At 36.8% G+C, this 18533-nt stretch overlaps 1 protein-coding gene across 2 annotated transcripts; it reads left to right on the top strand.

Annotated features, from left to right (window-relative positions):
- Positions 1–1624: 1624 nt before the first annotated feature.
- On the top strand, positions 1625–17287 carry LOC101168775 (adhesion G-protein coupled receptor G5). Of its 2 annotated transcripts, XM_078945333.1 has the most exons (19): positions 1625–1642; positions 1774–1795; positions 3366–3441; positions 6495–6625; positions 6789–6849; positions 8494–8651; positions 8814–8906; positions 9062–9134; positions 9224–9365; positions 11044–11157; positions 11418–11549; positions 11732–11765; positions 11923–12017; positions 12373–12488; positions 12579–12847; positions 12930–13014; positions 14438–14564; positions 15119–15275; positions 16670–17287. In XM_078945333.1, the coding sequence occupies exons 4-19, from the start codon at positions 6496–6498 to the stop codon at positions 16765–16767; spliced, it is 1884 nt and encodes a 627-aa protein (XP_078801459.1). In that variant the 5' UTR covers positions 1625–1642; positions 1774–1795; positions 3366–3441; position 6495; the 3' UTR covers positions 16768–17287. The 2 variants fall into 2 exon arrangements, with proteins under 2 accessions (XP_078801459.1, XP_023809490.1); XM_023953722.2 differs by lacking the exon at positions 1625–1642 and having other exon boundaries at positions 1656–1795; positions 6792–6849.
- Positions 17288–18533: the final 1246 nt, after the last annotated feature.

Here is an 18533-nt window from a genome sequence, read left to right as displayed (position 1 = left end):
TCCTGGTTTGGCTGTTTGGACCACATGGCCCAAAGGCCACCACATGCTCAGCCAGTACACCAGCTGATGGAAAAAGTATTCAAGGCGGCGCACCCACACAGACAGCTGCTGCATGCTTGCAGAGCATCACAAGCTGCAGGTGCTTCCGAATATTGACCGGTGACTCAGAGCCCAGTAACAGTTGAACCAGGTTTCAATTACCAACACAGCAAAAGAAGAAAAAGGCAAAAGAAAGTAATGAACATTTATTAAAGATTTTGCTTGCTTGCTTTTCCAACAATCTTACACAAAAAAAATACAAATCATGAGTTAAAATTAAGACGTTTTAGAAGGCTTTCTTTAAATTTATTTATACTTTTAGGGTTAACACAGGACAAAAATTAAAAAATAAATGCAAATTGGACACCTCAGTTATGTGCTGAGCTCCAACGGGGGCCATTTTTGTGTTGTTTTGCTTTATTTTTGTGGAAGTTTATTAAAAATAAAATCATCCCAATAAAAAGTTTTGTGTTGCGTATTTAGTGGAATTACAATTAAGATTCACCTGCAATAAAACTTGGAGAAAACGTTTAGGTAATTCTGCAGTTTTTGAAACATTCTTCTTATTTTCCAGATGATTCCTTTCTTTTGCATCAGCTTTTTCAGCTTCCAGTGAAGTTCTGACATTTTTTGCATGATTTTTCTCATCAGGTTTAGTTCAGTTCATCTTTGGCTTTTTTACTAGCAAGAACTCAACAAAGAAAATGATGACAATATTGTGTAGCACAAGAATTTAAAGACAAACAAATCATATTGTATTCATGTATCTTCTTGGAAAAAAGATTTGATTCTTTAAACATATTTTTTTAGGAAGTCACAAGAGCAAAAAAGTAAGTTTCAAGGAAAATGGACCATTAAAAAATATTTCAATACTTTTGTTGACATCCCTGCGGAAATTAAAAAGAAAATGTCTTGTTTTTAGAGAGTTTCCCTAGGTGGATATATTGGTAAATGGCAGTGCCACAGATTTTTTTTTTCTAAACACAGAAATCAATTAAACAAACTTTACATAAAGCTGCATCAATGAAATAAAATATCCCACAAAATGCATTTATCAAATTTAAGTTCTTGGTGGGCCAACAACGTTTTTTATCCTTGACTCTGCTGACACCTTGTGGGCCAAGAGAGTATAGATGTGCCTCTCATGTTTAACCCATACTTTTCTGGGTTATTTTCTCCTCTGTAAAAGGTTGAGAGGATGGTTTATAACCTGTTGCTGCATTAGTTAATAAAAAGATTTGTGGTTGTTCTTTTTTTTCCAAAGTATTTGAAGTTCTGTTTATGAAGAATTCCCAGTATGAATACAATGTTTGATGAGCCATCAGTTGTGCAGATCTGCAGAAATTACATTTATTTTACAGCTGTTTTTGTCACAGGATTTATAATTGTATGACTTTATTTGGTTTGGTTTACTTTGTTTAATTTCTGCTGTATTTTCTTAAATTCATGCTGTGTTTTCAGTTGGTTTTCTTTTTGTGTGTGTTTCCTTTTGTCACATTTGATAATTATCCACAGCTGTTTTCAGTTAAGACAATCATTTCCCAGTATTTATTATCTGATCATCAGTTTTGTTGCCCTTTGTTTGTGGTTGTCTTCTTTGTCAGTAAGTTTATCACGGTTTAAGATCATTAAAGTTACCCCCTACCCCCCACCACCACCAGGCTGTTTTCCTGCATTTTTGGAAACATTCTGATTCTTTTGTTGCTTCATCCATCCACTGACTATGTCCTGCAGACTCTTCATAGGGGGATTCCAGGTCAGTGGGTTAAGCAAATATTTGATGATTAGTTGGTTCACAGTTCAAAATCCTGGTTTGGCAATCATTTTATCCTAAAAATCAGAAGAAAACCTGAGAAATGACAAAATTGGAGCTACAAGCTCTAAATCTAATGCTGTTAATGTCTTATCAGAATGAAGGTTTGTTTTAGCTAAAAATGTCATGGTAATAATCTCAGACAATATAAATGGTTTTCAGTTATGAAAGATGAATGTGTTTTATTTTACATGTGCTGGATTTAAAGTTAGTGACATCACCAGCAGTTATGAACAGAAAAGTCTCTGAATTTGCTTGGAAACATGTATATGTTCCTGTTGCTACATAACGTCAACAGGTTTTTCAGAATATCTCTTCCATAGTGAGCCCTTTGTATGTAGAAAAAAAGAAGTTTAATGGAATATTTGTCTGAATTTCTCTCATTTGCTGCATTTTTTTTGTTTGTTCTTTGCATTTATGTCAGCCTGATTACAGAGAAGGTAGTCATTTTAAATTTTGATAATTTAAAACCTACATTAAAATAGTAAATCAAAAAGTTAAAAATATGTATAAATGGTAATCATACACATCAATTTAAGATGTTAAATAGCAAATCCAAATCAAAACATTAATTATAACTTCATTTGTACAGAGATTATGCACTGAAATGTTAAATCTGAATTAGAAAAGTAGTTGTTTGCTTTGAAAGCATATTTTATAAACCAAATCTTACCAAAACAATCTAAATTTAAATGTAAAGAAAAAAAAAAAGAAAATCCTTTCTTTTTAGGATTTACAATATACCTTATATTTTCCTTTTAGGGAAACATGGAAAACACACCTGGCTGTGTTTTCCATATTTTACCTGAAGACAGAGAGCTGCTGTCTATTTCAAATTCAATGAGGAACCACTAATTGGTTTCAGCCCGTAATGCTGAATATCAATGAGTTAAAGGGTCAGACAACAAGACTTCTGTAACTGAAATGTATATTACAAACTCCGATGTTAAATGTAAAAAATATGTGTGGAAAATATCTTAATTCAATTGCACTCATTAAAAGAACTTTAATGCTAAGCCACGCCCACATCTCTGGAGCACTGACAGGGAGAACTCTCCTGGTTCTCATCAAGTCAAAGAGAATATTAAAAATAGAAATAGAAATATTTTTTAATCCTAATGTGCACCTTGCAGCCGCTGGCCTTACCGACGCGATGAACCAGGCTTTGAAATCAACTCTGGAAACAAGAAAAAAACCTTTGCTTTATTTTTTCTGACATATTTTTGTACTACGTAAGATTGGGAGGAATTTTTCTTCACAAACTGACCAAAAAAGTTTTTGCAGACCTCTAACAGATAATTTCTTCTGTTGTCCTCTTTTGTTAGAAAATTGATATGTCTGAGTGAAGAGATGGGGCCTGACTGATGATTTATTTAAAGAGAAATGTGCAGAACCCTTCTTTATATCCCTGCGGCCCCATTCTGGTGGCCAACGCATTTGCAAACACAGCAGCCATTGGCTCTCTCTCTCTCTTTCATCTCAAAAAGCATTTACATGTTTTTCCTGTTTTCAGTTCATTTCCACCTGAGGCTGGAGCATCATCTGTGTTCCTCTTTCACAAACGGATAACAGAAAAACAAAAGCATAAGGTAAGTTTTGTTTCTACTTTTTTGTCCGTATAGCAACTGCAATATCTTTTGTTATTGTTCACTGAAATAGCTAAATATGTCTGTGATTTTTGTTTACCAAAGATCAGTTGAGGATATTATCCCCATTCCTTTTTATTAGATAGACATTAACTGTTGTTTGTGGATTTATTTAAGGTCAGAGATAATATTTAATTGGGTCTTTGCTCAAAAAAGCAGAAACAGAGACGGTGAAGTGGTGTACACTTGTATAGTGTATACTGGTACTGATACTACTCCTTTGCCCCACAGCCACCCCAACATAGGGTCCAAATCTAAATGTATGCTTCTAGAACAGATCATGGACGGGTTAAACTTATTTTTAGGGGTGTAACATTTTATTTTAACAATTCGATTCACAATTTGTGGTTGACGATTCATTTAATTTCTGTCTTTCCTGTTGTTTAATTTACCTCTTGTTTTTTTTGTCACATTAAGACAGCTGGTCTACAGGACTGTAAAAAAAAAAAAAAGCCCCAAAAATATATTTTATTCAGACAGAAAATATAACATGAAAACTGTTCCTGATTGTGTTTTGTCACCTACATCATCTGGGAGTTTTGTGACTAGCTCTTGATTTGATTATTCAAAAACATGCAGGAAACAAACTATGGCGCCAAAGGCGACAGCCTGTCTAAGGCTCTAGTCACAACTGTTCTCATGAGTGGATAGATAAGAGATAAGATAAGATAAAGATACTTTATTGATCCCAGCTTGGGAAATTGGGTTGTTGCAGCGTCGGCGTTAGGCTCAAGATACAAACATACAAAGAATAGATGACAACAGAGAACCAGAACAATCAATCAGAAAGAAACGGCAGTGAAAACGAACAGTTGGATTGCGATACGGGCTGTCTGCAGGTGATGTATGGCCAAACCTGTACGGGGACATAGGCGGCCCATAGGAAACATCAGGGTCAAAGACGGCCCAGTAAACCTGTAGAGAGAATGTACATTTTTTTCCTAAAAGCGTGCTGAAGGTGACAGGTCGTAGTGAACACTTACATGACACGCAGATTTTTCATCTTATGAATCTCCCTTAAATCCAGGACCCTTTGCCCCATTAGTGTTGTTCATGTGTGTGCACTACTATCACACAGCCTGAGTTTAGTTTTTACTAGCAGCTGACATAAGGGCACCATTTGACTGCATCACCTGTACCCATAAGTGGTTTAACTTACATTATACTTACAAATACTTCACGATACACTTTCCATACAAACAACAATGGTACATTCCATTCTCATGACTTCCCTTGAGGTGGCCATACAAGCATCAAGGGAACCGCATGACACACCTTCGTTCACCTCAAAATGTGGCCATTCCTCTCTACAACCCTTCACGGGATCAAACGACCAAAAAACCCACAGCACCTAAATGGTTCAGCCCCCTAGTACATGGGCATGTCACTAAAGATTAACAGATGCAGAGCACTAGGATGACATTTGAGATATTTGATCAACAGAATTCTTGTGGCTTAACCCTAGAATAATTCCCTCACTGCACTGATACTTGGTGAATGTCAAAGTCTCGTTCCTTTACTCTTGACTATTATTTCATCACAGAGTGTTGTTTTGCAGAAAAATTTCAGGAGAACAAATGAAGTGAAGAAACAGATTCAGGATTTGGTTGAACAGTTTAGACAAACCAGACTGTGATACATGATCATTTTAAGCTGTTGTTCTGCTCCTACGTTGGTTTGTATCAGCTGCTGGTTTTTCTAATGTGCACGTTAAGATGCTGGATTTGATACTGGTAGCTGATATTTTAATTATTACAATTTTCAACTTTATATGAGGTGAGTGTATATTAAAGTGAAAGTATCACTATTGAGAATCTCATTTGGGGAGAAAACAGAAAGTAAGAGTTACAACCAGAGTAAAACGTTTTTGCAAAGTAAAAAATAAATTAAAATAAAGAATTCTGTAAATGCCAACAGCTCCTTTTCCAACATAATTATCACCCCTCCAATGCTAACAGTTCCACGTGTTTGCATAAACACATGAGGTGAAAAAAGGACTAGAAATACAACATGAGGCCCTGTGGACCCATCAGAAGCTATGTTTTCATCACACATATGCACAAAACTTTATCAAAATTCTACAAATGTCCAAAAAACACAATTTCGCAATAACACTGTTTTCATTTCATGAACAATACTTAGATTTACAGCAGATACATTCAAATTTCTGCCACGGCTCTAGCGCTCATCATCATCTATCAAAGGAGACGTCGGTGTCTTCTTCAGGCCATGGAGCGGCGAGCTCCTTACGCATGGGAGGAGCTACGGATGAAGCCATTTTGGGAAATGGTGGTTGGTGATTATACAGATGAGCTGTGGATCCAACAGTTCCACATGACACGCTCAACTTTTGATAAGCTGTGTGATGCTGTGGGACCTCTTGTGGCGCGGTATCTGGTCGTTGGTCATGTAACTCTTTTAATTTTTTAAAGTGTTTTCGTTACAATTTTGCGAACCATGTCGAATTTCGATACGCCTCAAAAACCACCTGCTCCAAGTGCAAGACTTTTTTTTCAATAATTGCAATTTGTTTTTTAAATTGTCGTTTTTCTAATAATTATATTTATCGCAAATTCAATTTGCACAATTTCATAGTCGATGGAAACACATCCAGAGTTATAATTGACTTTGGTTCCAGTTCTTGGTCAGATAATCAGATCATCTCTGGGTTTGGGAGTCCTCAACACACTTTTTAAAACCAGTCAGTTATTATCATATATTCAAGTCAGTTCAATTGTATTTATATAGCCCAATATTACAATAGTCGTCTCAATGGGCTTCATACCAGTAATTGTATAAGAACATGAAACCAGTCATAGAATTCAAAAGGTAATGGCTAAATTGAACTTTGCCGACTAATCTAAACTAGCATCCCTGCCCTTATACCCTTCTCCTCATTAGCTCTTACAATTTCAATATGCCTCAAGTCTTTGTGATTGATTAGCAAATCCTGCATCCTAATAGATCTGTTTTTAATTTTACTTTTTTTGTATCAGGATGAAGTTCTGGATCATTGCAGGAGTGATGCTGTCTGTTTTCACTCCAGACAAGGCAAAAGGATCAACTTCTCAGTGTGATAAGCAATCATTTGTGAATAAGTGTATAACTCGGAACACTACTATTAAAAGTAAGTCATTTTGTTGTTTGTGGTCTGATTGTTTTAAAACCTGAAAGTATTTACAGTTTGGTCTATTTTTAAATCTAGACCCTTAACCAGGCTTTTTATTAATTATTTCTCCAACAATGTTGTAACATAAAGCTGAGGATTGTCATTTCGTACAACTTTTCAGCAGTTTGGAAGCGGAACGTTCAAGTAACACTACCTCAACCCATCACTGCACCAAAAAAGAGGTAAATCTTTTCATCTCTACTTGAAAAAATAACAAACGGGATTATTACTGAAAAACAGGTGGGATATTTAAACTCTACTTGAGGCCTGTTTTTAAAACGTTAGTTTTCAGATTTACAGCAAAGCCACACCCAATCAAATGATTTCTTAGGTTACTTTGTGTCAGACACGGTTGTGTTTCACATACCTGACATGTTTCGGCGCAAACACTTTCGCCTTCATCAGGGTCATCATCAGGTGGTGGTGATGTGATGTATGTAAAAACAGATACTTGTGACTGAGGCGGAGTCACCTGTCAAACTGTGACAAGCGACTCCACCCCTTGATGTCCGTTTTCTGCTGGAGGATGATACTCCAGGTATGAGAGAGCATGAAGGCCTCCTTATCCCGGTTCATGGAAGAGTGGGCTTGCTTTCGGATCTCCACCACCTCCATGATCCATCTGCGGTGTCTGTCGTCTTCAGTACGGAGGACTTTGGCCTTTTTCCAGTACATGATGTGGCTTTCCTGCTTGCAGTGTTCCGTTATGGCTGATTTCATGTTTTCTTTGCCAACCTGTTACCTTTAGATTTTTTTTTTTTTTATCGTTCAGTGTGGAGAAGTGAAAGGTCTATGTCAGGATTTTGGAAGAAAACATCCAGCAGCAGCATGATGCTTACCTCGGAACTAAAATTATTTTTTTTTCTTTTTTTCTGGAAATTCTTACTGAAGTTTTTTCTCAGAGTATAGATATGTACTCTTTTAGGATACTTTTATTAGGCTCTGAAAATTTCTAAATTAGAAAGGGATGTCCTAGATGATGCTATTCTGCTTTCATTTCTTTTAAATTTAATATTTTTTTTACTAGACATGATAAAAAGATTTTTATCATACCTTTGCTCTGGCAGACAGCCATCATGTCAGATGATTATTTAGAGAGGTGCCTATATTCTTTAAATGAAGGATAAAATGTACTGAATAGTCTCGGATTAATGCTTGTGATGCATTATATAATTTAATCTGTTTGACAATAAATACATATTGTTTAGACCCGTATGTCCCTTTATTTGTCAAATATGAAATAATTTAGTATTCACCGATAAAAGGATAACAGGACTCTCGGAGAGCGTGTTAGAACCGAACAGCTGGACACAAACCAAGCATTTCCTCCTATGAGTTATATAGGCTACAGTCGCTTTGCCAGCTTGTGTATGTAAAGTTGGACGCCACATTGGATAGGTCGAGATGCCGCCTCTTTCCCATCTGCAGGGCCACCTGGACCGGCGCAACTGTTCTCAGTCCACTCTGACCGCCCATATACAACGGGCCCAGGCGGTCTGACCTGTTTATAAACACAGATTAAGGAGTCTAACAGTTGATGTTAATCTTAGTCTGTGTGTAGTTTGGAATAAAATTACAACCATTTAGTAGGTATAAACCAGGTATACATTGCGTTTCCTATATATTGATGTATTTATCTTCAGAAAAGTTTAAAATGTTGTTTATCTGTTGCATCATGACCAAAAACATCAATACCATGACCTGAGTTTAATTTTTGTGATGGCCAGAGTTTTATTTTTTTGATTAGACTATGGGTCCAAGGGATGCAAACCAATGCTTTAGACCTGAGGTTGTAGATAACATTTACCCTTTTTTTTCATTCTAAGAAAACTCACGGACAAAGGCTGCAGCGACACGTGGTCTCTTTGTTGTAATGTCAGCATTGCAAACACATCGGAAAACATTTCTAACCCAGAGCCAACGCACAACCCTGCGAAGGACCTATGCGATTTGGTCAATGGTACTGAATTCCAAATTCTACCTGGTAAGTCTTTCAGGTACACTGCGCTTTTGTTTTAACCCATATCTGAAAGCAGTGTTTGATTATTTTTTTCTTTATTTACTGTGAACATTCAAACCGATTCTGTATGTAATCTGTCAATAATATTCTGGTTTCATGTTTCACACGTGGTTGTGCTCTCTGCAGGTTTGTTTGATTGTCTTCCTTTTTACAATGAAATGCTGGGGAAAAACGCCACAAATTCATGTGCAATTTGTGAGTCTGTGAACGAAAATTGGAGTAAGTTATTTTTTGATTTGTACTCGTTTCTTGACATTTTCTGGTTTACTAGACCGTTTATCAAAGGTGCTGACACCTGCTAATATTTTAAATGAAACTTGGCATGTCAGGGTTGTTTTGAAATGATTTTACAGAATATATCTAAAACTTCACAGGTCTTCAAGAGATCGCACGTTTGGTGGAATGTGTCATCCAACGTTGGTACACTGGAAAATCTAATTTTTTAAAGTAAACATTTTTGTCTACATCAGCACATCAGCGTCATTGAGACGAAGATGAAGAAATGTTTATTCCCCTATTTTGGGATTTACCCTCAGAGACCTTGATGACATTGAGAGCCTTCTGCAGCAGATAGAGGTGGAGACGACGGAGGTAATTTATGAAAGCAGTTACATGGCGATGCTGTACAAACACACCGGTAACTTCAGCGGGATGGAGTTTCATGCAAATGAAAGTCAGGTAAAGTTACTTTTGTTTGATAGCAGGCTGGGAATAAGGTTCTGCTTTGTGTGTGTGTGTGTGTGTGTGTGTGTGTGTGTGTGTGTGTGTGGGTGTGGGTGTGGGTGTGTGTGTGTGTGTGTGTGTGTGTGTGTGTGTGTGTGTGTGTGTGTGTGGGTGTGGGTGTGGGTGTGGGTGTGGGTGTGGGTGTGGGTGTGGGTGTGGGTGTGTGTGTGTGTGTGTGTATTGGGGAGGGGGGGGGGGGTTGGTCAGGGTGTAATAAAATGGACCTTCTTTCCGAGTAATGAACGCCAAATCGGGAAACCATTGCTGGTTTATTTAAATAACTTTATATTTATATTTAATTATTTTTTTTAAATATTATATTCATTGTATTATACGTCTCTATTTTTGTCTCTATTTTTTTTTTATGTACGGCGCTTTGAGCTGCCTCAGGGAATGTAAATCAATTTATGATAAAAGGGTTGAGTTGAGTATATCTGTTTAGATATCATATTTGGATATAGTGTAATATTTAGGGCAGAAATCTTGATAAACTAGAATGTTGTAGATTTAAATGTCTGAACGATTAAAATCAAAAGGTGGGGCAAAAAAGGTAAAAAAAATTCAAGTAATTTTTTAAATTAATGAAAAATTAACCGAAAATGACAAGCTTTTGGGTTAGATTTTATAACATAAATATCTATTTCTCAAAGACCCACTCCAACGAAAAAGGTGTTTTCAACATTTGCATTTTTCTGATGATGGGGGACAAATATTAGAAGTCCCACACCAATAATCTTTTGAGCTTTTGTCAAAGCGTTCCTGTGCTCTTTTAATTATTAGGCCATTTTTAGCCCAAATAAAAAAACTTGTTGTCTTTATGGACATAGTGTCTGCAGAGCGGCAATAGGTCATCAGAAAATCACATCTGAGTTGTTAGCAGGACTGAGAGGGGAATTTCCCATTTCCCATCATCCCTTTGTTTACACGCCCTCCCACTAGCTCACCCCCAACAGAACACTATAGCGATGCAACAAAATGACGAGGAATATTGGAGCTATCCAGCCGTAAAGTTTAGATCCAGATTCTAGCTCAGACGAGGAAAAACAAAGACGTTGATGGATCTATTTGTCTGCATCAGAATTGGAGCGGGACAGGGCGCTTGTGACTTGCCGTTGTGCATCCTATATCACATAAATTCAGTTCACTTCAATTTTATTTCTACAGCCCAAAGTAACAACAGTTGTCTCGATGGGCTTTGTTTCTGTAATTGAAAAAATAAGACATAAAATCAAAAGGATCATGAATACATAGAATTCAATAGGAAAATACTAAATTGAACTAACAAACTGACTAAGCTAAACTGGACATCCCTGCCCTTAGATCCTCCTTCGCGGTAAGGAAAAACTCCAAAAAAAAAGAAAACGGATTCCATAACAAACAAAGAAAACTCAGGGGACGTCCACATGAAGGGTTATCCTCCCCCAGGACGGACAGGCGATTTTTGCCTTTTTTTCACAGCAAAATTTCATCTGCTCTTGAATAAAGAAATATTCAGAAATTCTATTTTGTGCCTACTTTTTCAATATATGTACTCAATCATGAAAAAATGCTGCAAGAACACAGTTTTCATCAGAGTGGGTCTTCAAGGCAGTGGTGGATCTCACATTGGATAATAAATTGATCTTTGTTGCAGATATCAATAGATGGCCATCACAACCATTCCAAAATGAGCTTTTGGCTGCCCAAAGAACTGGCTCTCACTAGTAGTGACACATTCGTCTTTCTGACTCTTCAGGTTCCAAACAAGGTTAGGAAAACACTAACATGCTGTTCATTTAGAAAAAACATCTGTGTGTTGCAGAAATCATGAAAGTTTGTTTTATCAAGTTAAGTTGGTTACAAATGTCATAGCCTGAATGAACTACTGACACTTCAAATGATTTTAATCCAATGATTAAAAAATAAACGGTAAAATACCTAAATAAATGATTGCATCATCAAATAAATTTGATTTAAGTTTTTAATGGACATGCTGAGACAAACGATTCATTTCTTTTTAACTTGTAGACATTTGACAACGACTCAGCGGTACTGTATGAGAGGAGACTTTTTGGGCTGTCCGTGAGCAAACGGAGAGTTTCAGGACTGCGAGAATCAGTCAACATCACCCTCACCCTTAACTATTCTGCAGGACAAAATGTAACTAAGACTTTGTCTTTCTTATGGTGTACATCAATCAGTTTTTGTTTGTGCAATAAGCAGTGGAATTTAATTATTTCATTTTACTTTAAATGTCAAATTACTTTACTTTTGTAAAAGAAGCAGTTTTGACGTAAATCTAAAGAGGATTTAAACATGGATTGATGTTGTTTTTGCTACAGAAAACCCCCGTGTGTGTGTTCCTGGATAATCAAAGTAGGTGACAAGTACACAATAAAAAAAGGTTATTCACTCCCCAAAAAAATGGGGAAATGTGTTTTTTTATGTGCCAACAGGTGGGGATTGTAAAACATTCAATGGGAAGTGATTCCTTTTACTACACTAACAGCAGAAATGTCTGCTTCATGAACAGATCTGAGCACTACAGGATGCAAGACCGAATTGGATCGCAGTCAGACTTCCGTCACGTGTCGTTGTGACCATTTCACATACTTTGGTGTGCTTTTGGTAAGAACGGCTGACCGCAGTTTTTTTTTTCCCCCCCAATTATTTGACTTGAAGGAACTCCTTTAGCAAGACTAAACATAAAACGGAATTGATAGTTATCAGTCACCTCACCTCAGTTTACATTATTTTAGCTGCATTTTTAATGTCATATTCTGAAATCGGTAATATGTGTGTGTGCAGTACTGCTAAACTACTTGGTGAGGAAACATTTTCTCTGCTTCATTTTTAGTCAGCTACCACCTGTCAAAAAAAAATGCTGTCAAGCCCAAATAAATGTGTTTGCAAATAAAAAAAAATGAATGTGAACTGAATGTCATACAATGATTTAAATAAAAATAGTGTGATTTCTCCTCAGGTATCTTCCTCCATATCCCCTAAAGACCAGGAGATACTGTCCTACATCACTACCATTGGCTGCAGCATTTCTCTTTTTTGCCTTGTTGCTACTGCTTTCCTTTTGTTCACAACGGGGTATTAAAATCTGCCTCCGAAGAAAGGCTTCTTCTCATCATTTTCATAAATTTCAGAGCGTGTCGAGATCTCATCATCTTTCTCTGACAGGGATATCCGAACCGAAGACTCTAAAAAGATCCACGCCAGTCTTGTGATCGCATTGATCCTCCTAAACCTCCATCTACTTCCCAGTGAGATGGCTGCAGCGTGGTCCTCCACAGGCCTTTGTCTTTACATGGCTCCTGCTCTCCACTACTTTCTGTTGGCCACCCTCTGCTGGATGGGCTTGGAGGGGTTCCACCTCTACCTTCACATCGTCAAAGTCTTCAACATCTACATCAATAGATACATGTTGAAAATCAGCGTGGTGGGATGGGGTGAGTGTCGTCATTTCAGTGATACAGTGAGGGGAGTCCCAGGGTCTGAGCAGAGAGTAAAGATGTTGTTTTTGTGTTTCAGGTGTTCCAGCTCTCATTGTTTCAGCGTGTCTCATTCTAGCAAAACAGTTCAATGTCTATGGACACACAAATAAGCCCCATAGTATGTAAGTCTGGAATTTGTGGGAAGTGTTTGAGAAAACTTTACATATACATATATTGTTGTGTTGAATTGTACTTTTATGTATTCAATCAAAGATTGTTACATTCAGAAGCCAGCCTCTGGTGGTCAAATGAGGAACTGCGACATTTGATACTTATCCTCCTTACTACTGGAGAAAAAGAAAAGACCAATTACAACATTGTTAAATCTACAAAAACTACAATTCCCAGAGCCCCCCCCCCCCCTTCTTCACATTTGGTATCATTGGTATATAGTTTGTTGACAACAAAAGGAGTTACTTTAGTAGTGTGCAGTGGTTGTGAGATGTTCAGATTCAGAAATGTCTACAGAGGTCAAATTTGCATTTCTGGTAGTCAGCCCCCTGACATCTTTTAGTACACATTGAGAAGAGAGAAGTATTCACAAGTCCTCCAGCCTATATCATGCTATTCTTAAGCCTTTTATAAAAGTCACTGTAAAACATTTCTGTTGTGTTGTCCACAGGGCAGCAAAATCAGGTTGAAAACAACTCCCTCTTCTTTATTCGGTTATTTTATTGGCCATTCACTATAGCTGTCACACCTCCGGACGTTGTTGAGTTCGGCTTGTTTTCACTTCATCCTCTGCAAACTTTGACACCTGATTTCATTGAAGATTTGAAAGGTGGAGGACACGGGTCAGCAAACCTATTCCTCCACGTTGTCTAATATGCTGTACCTGGGCAGATAGTGGAAATTTTTCTTTAAAGTTTGTAATCCTCATCTCGTTTGCTTTCCCCTTGTTGTTTTTTCATAAGAATGAACATGATAATACACTTACAAGCTAAAAAAAAAGATTTTGCCAGGTATAAGTCCTTTAATTCTAACACCTGAGCTTTATCTCTTATTTGACATTTTTTCGACTACTGTAACTCTTTAACTGTTAGTGTAATTCCAACAGATTCTGACGCGGAGAAGGGCGATACAGTACCTGCTGTATCTCTGTATAGTTGCAAAATGTAAAAAGCATTTGTCATGGGAGTCGATGAAAAGTAGTTCGCTAGAAAAAAAAGAAAAAACTGCCTTAAGCCTCCAAGTCCAGATAGCTTCTAGTACATTTGAAGGCAAATGCATTCAAAGATTCTCAGTAATTCAAAAAAAAAGAAGTTTTATTTTAAATGATGTGGACTTTTTGATAGAAATGTTTTCTTTCAGGGACAGAAACTGTTCAAAACGCCTGTGACAATTAAATCAGTTTTACATGATTTATTTATTTTATAACACAACAAAATTCATGATTTAAAATAAAAAAAACAGAAAACACATTTTTATTTTTAACAAATGTCTTTATTTGAATTTTATTACTTTAAAACTATTTCAAAGGATAATGAATCCTCATTAGTATCTAATTTGAAGTCATGATTGTTCGGGCTCCTCTGTTTTTTGCAGTTGCTACATAACCAATGACACGGTGAAGTACACGACCTCACTGGGAGTCTTCAGCCTGGTGTTCCTCTTTAATACATTCACATTTATTGAAACTGCAAGATTCATGTTTACTGCGAGAACAACAAACGTAAGTATTGCCACTGGCAGATCCTCCAGTTCTTCACAATGTGTGTTTCCAAAAGAATACATAAAAATATGTCATTCATGTTTGTTTTAGGAAAAGACAAGTATGAAATGTAGACTGCCTTCAAAAGTTTTTTTTTACCAATAAAACCTTCATTTTTTGTGGGTTTTTTTTCCCAAGGCAAACGAGCGAAAGTATAGGATTTAAAAAATATATAATCTGTATTATTACTGTATAAGTTTACCACTGAGCAAAACTCGGTTTATTGCTTAGTAAACATCCTCCAGTCAACAAAATGTAAAAAACTGCAGAAATAAATATTTAGTTCTTTTGTGAAGCAAAAAATCTTTAAATGTTTTCTTCTTTGAACATTGGATTTTTCCATGGACACACTTTTTGTTTAATATAAATCACATTTATTCTCTAAAAATCTACCCCAAAAGAAAAATGAAAGTAATTTAGCATTTGCTTAAAGTCATAAACAAATGAAACAACCTCTCAAAACTGTCCTTTTTTCTAACAGTGCTTTGTTTTTGCTTTTTTATTTGGTTATTTAGCTTAAGAGAGGAAACCCGAGTGAAGTCAAGAAAAACTCGTGCACCGTTATGGTTCTCATGACTCTGCTTGGCCTAACCTGGGGGTTCATTTCCATCTCATTTGGCAAACTTTCCACCCCTGGACTCTATATATTCAGCACTTTGAATTCTCTGCAAGGTGAGTGAAGCCTGTTGCACTCGGCTTGTCAATAGTCTCTACCAATATTACTTTACAATTTTTAGCAATATGCTAAAGTGTTGCAAAACATTTATGTCAGACTTGTCAGGACTACATTTAATGCCATAGAGACAAATGTTTATGTATAGTAAGGACACAAAAACAAATGGAGCATTCAAAGACGATGCAGAGAAGGAAACATTCAAACTATAAATGTAAAAGGAAGCAGGAAGCAGGTCACTTACAACTTTACATTTCCACACAAAAAAGCAGGGTGATGATTTGAAAATGTACCAAAAATTCCAAAGATGCAAATACAACCAAATGATTTCCTAAAATATATTTTTTGTCCTTCACAAGTCACAGAATTATGCTTTATGAATTTTTGTTTGAAACTGAAAAATAACAGCTTTACTTCTTGCCTAGTCGGTGACGAGGAATGTTTTTTTTTTTTTTTTAGATTAATTCGTAAGCTGCGTTCAAACTGAATGCGATTTGTGCGGCACAAGCATCCAATGTCAGTGCCAATGTACAGACGCGATCATAAGTCCTGCTGCACGATTGAAGCGTATGGAGCGGAGCGTCAGTCCGGCAGCACGGCAAATTGAGCATCTCTGCACAATTTGGATATTAGGGTTGAAAATCTGAACTTGGCGAAAACAACAACATCAACCAATCAGAGACTCAGCTTGGGCCATAAGATGGTTTCAGTGAATGGAGTCTAAATCCAACAGAGAATTCTGCTCCTGTCCATATCTATATGTTTTCATTTGAAGGAGACAATAATGAAAAGATCCTCTAATTTTATTTAAAAGCGCCTTTCAAAACTCAAGGATACTGTACAGGTTCAAATGTCTAACAAAATAAAATCACAGAATGTTATTAGCACAATAAATAAGTTGAGATCATTAATAAAATCAGATAACAGAAGATGAAAAATTGTGATCTGGAAAAGCAGATTTAAAGAGGTATTTTGATAAATCCAGTCTCTAAACATCATTTGTGTCTTCCATACATTGTAAATGAGGTAAACACAGACACTGCTGCCTGTGGCGATCAGGCTAAAAGCCTTTGGTGGAAGCTCCTCCCAAACGTGTCCGGGGCGTCAAGTTTATAAACGCATTTACGTCAATAGAGGTGACCGACGCGAATTTGATGCACAAATTACGTTCGGTCTTAACATTTCTTTATTTATTAATATACATGAAAATAAACAATTTATTGTATTTTGCTCTCCAGCATGAAAAAGTGAGATAATGACATTTGCAGTGGCTGGAAGCAAAAATATTGCAACTTTCTTAAAGCTCCATCGTTCTTGTGGCATACAGCATAAATAAGATGCATGTCTGGCTCGCGTGATGCTCATCTTTCACTTTTTCCCTCCTCTGATGCAGGTTTCTTTATCTTCATCTTCATTGGGCTGTCTCTGAGAAAGTCCAAAGGCTCAAAAGCCTTGTCAAGCTCAACGGTCAACTCGACAAACGTCAGCTAGTCATCAGTTGGCCATGTGGTTATATTCAGTATTTATTTTTCACCCTCATGCATGTAAATATTTTACATTTTGTATTTAAAGTTTATGTTTAGGCAACATATTTCCCTTTTGATGTAAGTCAAAGTTCTTTTCTGCAACGTTGTGTGATCATTTAAAGATTACAGTTACAGTACGGTTGAGGAATCCCTTTATTCGAGTATTGGACATATTTAAACCCTCTTTTGAAGTCTGGCAAATGTCAAACTAAAGCCATGAATAAATGAAGCCTTAATGCAGCATAAACGTAAACAGTTGACAGCCAAGAAGCAGAATCAAGCAAACGGAAAAAGAGGAATTCTGTTTGAAAGAAAAAAAAAAGGAAAAATATCTTATTTACCGGTACTACCTTGGTGTTTGTATGTGTGGAACTTACCACTTCATATTTATGAAGGGGGTAAAGGGGGAATAATACTTCTTGCAAAATAAAAATGTTCCTATGGAAATAGAGGACATGAATAAATAAATTTAAGTTTAAAACTGAGCTTCTGAGTATTTTTTCATTTAAATTGTGGTGAATCAGGAGCAGATGAAAAATGCAGTTAGAAAAAAATTGCTTTGCTGGGAATCAAACCCACCACGTGAATGCACCACAAGTTATGAGCATCACTGAGGAGGCAGTAGGAAGCATGCTCAAAAATTTTCAGGTTGGAGGATGAACAGTATGACAGAGTTTTAGGGCCACCCAAAAAAAAAGAAGTAAAATTACGAGATTTTAACTCGTAAATTTACGAGTTTATATCTCATAAATTTACGACTTAAAATCTTGTAAATCTACGAGAAAGAAGTCATGGATTAACAAGGAGAAAATGCCAAAGTTTTTCGTTATCTGAGCCAAACTTGAAGATGAAATGTCTGGAGCCTTTTGTGAAGCTTTATTTCCGGATTATAGGTTTAAAAAAAGAATGATTTTGAACCTTTTGGCGACTCAAAATCAGATTTGTCAGTGGAGCCGACTTTCCAGGGTTCGGTGTCTGTAAAGCGGAGTTTCATATGTAAAATAAGGAGCTCAGAGACACGTTTGGGTGTAGAGGACCACTGCAGCCTTTATTCTCCTTTTCATTCACATAACCTGAAGTTCATTTGTCACCTTACGTCATCAACCTGTCATCCGAACAACAACCAAAGTAAACAGTGTTCCTTACATCCCTTCCTGCAGATGAAGCGTCCCGTTTCAACATAAAACAATAAAGGGCAATGAAAATAGGCTGTTATATTAGCATTAGAACGTTGAAAATGCCTAAAAATGCCCCTCCTCAGAGGGAAGCATCACACAGACATAGAGATCTGGTCTTTGGTGGAGGAAGAAAGGATTAAAGTGGAAAGCTGCCGGCAGGGAACGCGGCAGTCCCCTGCTGCTCTGTATGCTCTCTTCCACTTTAATCTCATAAAATTACGAGTATTTTTCTGGTAAATTTACGGTTTAAAGTCTCGTAATTGTACTTTTTTTTTTGGTGTCCCTAAAACTCCGTCGTACTGAATATTTTGAAACTGAATCAATTATTTTACACTGGTAGGACAAAAAAGTCCTCATTTCCGTTGTGCTGAAGCTAATGCTAATGCTGCGGTTATGCCGTTGTGTTGCGGGTAATTCTGCTTCGTTTTCTTTTGTATGTAGTGTGAGCCCTGTTGGCCACCGTATACATAACTAAAAATAGCCTGCAAAAAAAAAAAGTGACAGTCCATTTTTTTGGATTCCTAAAAGCCTAAGAGCCCAAATTTGGTACAAA

The sequence above is a fragment of the Oryzias latipes genome, chromosome 3, assembly GCF_053564925.1.
Source record: "Oryzias latipes strain Hd-rR chromosome 3, Olatipes_Hd-rR_3.1".
In the NCBI taxonomy this organism is placed as follows: Eukaryota; Metazoa; Chordata; class Actinopteri; order Beloniformes; family Adrianichthyidae; genus Oryzias; species Oryzias latipes.
Note: the sequence above shows the minus strand (reverse complement) of the source record. Positions and strands in the feature narration are given on the sequence as shown.

What these genes read in the sequence shown, in the direction of transcription:
- LOC101168775 (XM_078945333.1), top strand. Translation starts at nt 6,496, where the DNA reads ATGAAGTTCTGGATCATTGCAGGAGTGATGCTGTCTGTTTTCACTCCA. An exon ending in ATCACTGCACCAAAAAAGAG is followed by an intron (nt 6,850 to 8,493) that starts GTAAATCTTTTC and finishes TTTCATTCTAAG; the next exon opens with AAAACTCACGGACAAAGGCT. An exon ending in ACAAATAAGCCCCATAGTAT is followed by an intron (nt 13,015 to 14,437) that starts GTAAGTCTGGAA and finishes TGTTTTTTGCAG; the next exon opens with TTGCTACATAACCAATGACA.